Below are 4,601 nucleotides of genomic sequence, written 5' to 3' on the forward strand. Positions count from 1 at the left end.
GCCTCTGTGCGCTGCTACAATCCTCGGATCTTGGGTACGATTGTGAGCGTCGCCGCTCATAGTCCTACAAGATGTAGGATTGCGAGCGCTACTGCTCGCAATCGGAGGCATGTTGCTAGGATTGCGAGCAGTGCTGCTCGCAATCCTAGACTTTGCTCGGATTGCGAGCGCGCTGGTAGTAGTCGTAGGCGTCACCAGTCACCTTGGGAGCGGAGCTGCTCTTAGTCCTAGAAGATGTAGGATTGCGAGCGTGGGTGCTAGCAATCGCACAGAGATGCTACGATTGCGAGGAGTGCTGCTCACAATCCTTCGACTTCTAGGATTGAGAGCGAGGCTGCTCTCAATCCTTCCGGTCTAGAAAAGAAGGTTCACCGCCTCTCACCTCCTTGTTTTTCCGTGCCGTGAACAGAGCACCCCGAAAATCGGACCGGAAAAATACTCCGGCTGCGCGGGCCCAACGCAGGCATGGGTGAGTCGTGTCGGGCGGCCTCCGAGCGCTCGCGCGCCTCCGTCTAACGGTGCACTGCTCGTCTGACGGCGAGGTCGCGTTTTCACACCCAAAGGAAGGACACGAGTGAGGACGGGGGGTCGCCCCGGTGCCCCCCGCGCGCTGGCCGTGCCAACGGGTCCGCTGGGGTCCGCTGGGCCGCCTCAGACCGCCGAAACTATTTTTTCCTGCATCCTGGAACGGCTGACCGAGAATTGGCTGTGTCGTGAACACGCGCGACTCTGAAGTCTGATCACACAACCTTTAGTTCGTGCCGCGCCGACGAGCCGTGCCGCGGCGACCCCGGCACCAGCCGCAGCTTGCCGCCTGCCAACCCCCACCCGCGGCCGTGGGAAGTGAAGATCCGGAACGCCCACCACAGCGGCCGCAGCCAGCTGCGCCGCCGCCGCTGAGGCGCGCCGAGCGCGGGCGCGTCTCCAATGTCGATGCGGAGCGCCCCCGCCGCGGCGGCGGGGAAGGCGGCGGTGGCGGCGGGCGCGGCGGCGGAGGCGGGGGCGAGGGCGGTGGCGGAGGGGGCGCTGTCCCGCGAAGCGTCGAGCAGAGCTCGCATCTCGGCCGCCTCGGCGGCCGCCGCCGCCCGCGCCGCCTCGAGCTCTTGCCGCAGCTCGGCGCGCACCTCGGCCGTCTCTCGACGCGCGGCGTCGCGGTCTCTGTGCGCGCGGCCGAGCTGCATCGAGATGGAGGCGTGGTCGGACTGAAGGTGGAGGAGCGCCATCTCGAGCTGCTCGTACCTAGAAGGTTCCTGGAAGGTTCCTGGAAGGTTCCTGGAAGGTGCACGCCCTCTCTAGCTGCTCGTACGTCGCGTTGCCAGGCCCGCCCTGCCTCGCGCGAGGCAGCAGCGCGTCCCCCATCGACCTGCCGAACGACATGCCACGGACGTGTCGGGGACGTGTCGGGGAAGTGTCGGGGAAGTGTCTCGCAATTCCCCATCGACCTGCCGTACGACATGCCACGGACATGCCACGGACGAGTGACAGACACGCAGCAGCGGCGGCGCATCTCTGACGTGTCTCTGAAGTGCCTCGGATGTGTCCCTCCCGGAAGGGTCTCGGAAGTCTCTCGGAAGTCTCTCATCGACCTGCCGCGGGCGAGAGGCGTCTGCGGCGAGGATGAGGCGCCGCCGCTGCCGCCGCGAGGGCTGAGCGGCTCGAGGAGCGGCTCCGCGTGCCACGCCTCGCGCCTCGCCTCCGTGCTGGCCGACGCCGCCGCCACAGGAGGCTGCTGCTGCTGCTGTTGCTGCTTCGCGCCGCCCGCCCGCCCCGCCTGCCGCGCCTTGGCCGGCGACGCTGCGCCGCCGCCCTCGCTTCCTCTGGCGGACTCGGCGGCGGCGGAGGCTGAGGCGGCGGCGGCGGCGGCGGCGGCGGCAGTGGCGGCGGCGGAGGCGGCGGAGGCGGAGGAGGCGGAGGCGGGGGCGGGGGCTGCTGCTGTGCCGCCATTGGAGCTTCGCTGCTCTGGCGGCGGCCGGGCGTCGCGGAGCTGCCGGCGCAACGCCTCGATGGTTCGCTTCTGCGACGCGACCATCTGCCCGGGGCGGAGGGAGGGAGGTGGGGCGGGAGAGGGGGAGAGAGGAGAGGAGGGAGGACGGGGCGGTGGGGCACTGGGCAGAGGGAGAAGGCCGAGTGGGAGGCGAGAAGAGGATGAGGAGGGTGGCGAGGCGGGGGTAGAGGAAACGCGAGGAGGAGGGGGCCATCTCCTGCATCAGAGCTCCCTCCCCGACTCGGTTGGCTCGCTCGTCCGACGTGGACCGCAGCGCCTACAACCGAGAGAGCCAGCGAGGGTCCGAGGAGGCTCTGGGGCGTGTCCGAGAAGTCTTACCTCGGGATGCCTCGCCAAGCGCACCAGCGACCTCGGCCTTCTCCTCGCGCATCTCCTCCAGCCGCGCGCGCAGCTGCCGAACCTCCGCGTTCAGGCAGCCCTTCTCGTGGACGAGCGCTCCTACGGATGCGCACAGAGAGGTGAGGCACACGAGGAGAGGCCCGGCCCTGCGTCGTGCCGGCGCCGCGCGCCCAGCTGTCGCCGGTGCACCTCCTCGACGGCGCGAAGGTCCTCGATCTGCGAGCGCTGCTCGTCCTGCACGTCGGCGCCCACCGGCGGCGGAGGAGGCAGCGCCTGGAGACGGGAGGTCTCCGCGAGGGCGCGGTTGCACACGCCGAGGAGGGCGGCGAGCGCGCCGTGGCCTGCTTGAGCGACGTGCGGCCGGAGTCGCTCCGCAGTGCGCTCGAGCTGCAGCTCGAGCGAAGTGTTGGCCTGCATTGGGTCCAGCCCGAGAGGCGACCCGCCCGCCTCCGCCGACCAAGCGCGTTTCAGCACTCCAACGTGGCGCGGCAGGGTTCCGGCTCCTAGCAGATAGGGGGTCTGCTGAACTGAGTCGCGCCAAAACGCCCTACCTATCTACCTATCCCCAGGCCGCGCGCAGCGAAGCGAAAAAGAGAAGAAAATAGGGGGTACCTACCTATTGCGGCAGTGTTGGTTTTCTATTTTCGCCGGGTTGTAAGGTAAGGTAAGGTAAACTTCTCCACACACACGAGGTGGTGGGGCAAAGGGGGGGCAACCCTCGCGTCTCCACGTCTAACGACAGGAGCCCCACGACATTCAAAGTGCAAGGCCCGTTTAGCGTTTTGGGCTCGGCCAGGTTTTCCGGAAAACAAAAAGGAAAACAGAGGGTGGTCCCTCAGCACTTTGCGTTTCCGGAAATTTCCAGGGAAAACAGAGGGTGTTTGGTGCTCCATTCTGGAAACTCGCGAGTTTCCCTGAGTCTGAGAGCTGGTCTGGGGCAAAATCTGAGGCAAAATTGAGGAAATCGACAAAATACCCAGGCGGTCGCAGGGTAAGTTCCAGGTATACACGGGTTCTCCGCAAAATTCCCGGCATTTTGCCAATTTGGCCTAAAATTTGGCTGATTTTGGGCCCAAACCAGCCTCAGACTCGGCTCAGCGCCCAAAATTTGACGATTCCCACGGAGTTTTAGGGAAAATAGAGAGGAAAAGAGAGGGTGTTAGAGAGAAAAGGAGAGGAAAACAGACGGGGTGCGAGAGGCAAACCTGGCCGAGCCCAAGGCCCGTTGCGCGTGGGTGAGCGGTGTGTGTGTGTGTGTGCGCGCGCGCGTGTGTGTGTGTGTGTGTGTGTGTGTGTGTGTGTGTGTGTGTGTGTGTGTGTGTGTGTGTGTGTGTGTGTGTGTGTGTGTGTGTGTGTGTGTCACGTCACTGCATCCTCTGCCGGTTCCTCCCGTCGCCTGTCTGCGGCGACCACAGCGCTTGCAGGAGGTACATGCGAGCTTTTCTAGCTTTTCAGAGTCAAGCGATTGCAGCGAAAATCCCACACTGGTGGATTTTGGGGCGCTGTGGACCCTCTACATAGGGGGGGGAGACGCCGATCTACGAATCAAGTTGTTGGTGGATTGGTGCCGGCCTGCCCGCCGGGGGGCGGGGGCGCGCCCCCCCGTTTACAGTATGCCGAGTTTTTTGCTTTTGGGGGCGGGGCGCATCTGGCATCTCGATCTCGCGCGCGGCGGCGCGGGCCGCGGGCTGCCCGTGCGAGCGGGCGCCGGCACCTCGTTTGACCATTGGCGTGTCCGTTTTTTGTTTATAGAAGAGGGCGGGACGGCCGCTTCCGACGAACACCCCTCCTCTTTGCTCTCGCGAGCGGTGAGGAGGTCGCGTGACCGTCTCAAAGACTCACTGAATACGATAAAGCAGGGTCTCCCCGACCCCCGTCGCCCAAAGCTGCGCCAGCTGGGCCCGCGCCCGCCTCCGCCTCGGCGCCGCACGCCTCGAGCAGCCCTTGGCTGAATGGGGTCCGCAGCAGCACGTGGCACGCGCACTGCATCGTCGTGAGCGCGTAGCCCTCTCGCCCGCCTGCGAGCTCGGACGGCAGCAGCTCCGCCACCAGCTCGAGCTCGGAGGGCAGCACCGCGACGCGCGAGCGCAGCACCACGTACACCGTGATGGGCAGCAAGTCCTCCGCTCCGAGACAAGGCGCGCCTCGCTCGCCGTCGCTGCCGCCGCCGCTCGCCGCCTCGTGGAGCGACGCCGAGTGCTGCGCGCCGCTCGCAACCTCCTCGCACACCTCGAGCAGCACGCGCGCCTAGCGAGGC

The 4,601-nt window shown here is 66.3% G+C and overlaps 3 protein-coding genes across 3 annotated transcripts; all 3 read right to left on the reverse strand.

Moving 5' to 3' along the window:
* Positions 1–687: 687 nt before the first annotated feature.
* Positions 688–2,039, reverse strand: EMIHUDRAFT_445276 (hypothetical protein; the record flags this gene model as incomplete). Its single annotated transcript, XM_005769539.1, has 3 exons — positions 688–1,239; positions 1,307–1,363; positions 1,587–2,039. Coding segments are annotated over 3 exons (1,062 nt in total), but the record flags the coding sequence as incomplete, so codon positions are not given.
* Positions 2,040–2,261: 222 nt separating this feature from the next.
* On the reverse strand, positions 2,262–3,237 carry EMIHUDRAFT_244375 (hypothetical protein; the record flags this gene model as incomplete). Its single annotated transcript, XM_005769540.1, has 4 exons — positions 2,262–2,296; positions 2,348–2,423; positions 2,534–2,755; positions 3,187–3,237. The coding sequence occupies 4 exons, from the start codon at positions 3,235–3,237 to the stop codon at positions 2,262–2,264; spliced, it is 384 nt and encodes a 127-aa protein (XP_005769597.1).
* A 937-nt stretch (positions 3,238–4,174) lies between these two features.
* On the reverse strand, positions 4,175–4,591 carry EMIHUDRAFT_631900 (hypothetical protein; the record flags this gene model as incomplete). Its single annotated transcript, XM_005769541.1, has 1 exon — positions 4,175–4,591. A coding segment is annotated over one exon (417 nt), but the record flags the coding sequence as incomplete, so codon positions are not given.
* Between the last annotated feature and the right edge of the window lie 10 nt (positions 4,592–4,601).

Source organism: Emiliania huxleyi (genome assembly GCF_000372725.1).
Source record: "Emiliania huxleyi CCMP1516 unplaced genomic scaffold EMIHUscaffold_418, whole genome shotgun sequence".
NCBI lineage: Eukaryota > Haptophyta > Isochrysidales > Noelaerhabdaceae > Emiliania > Emiliania huxleyi.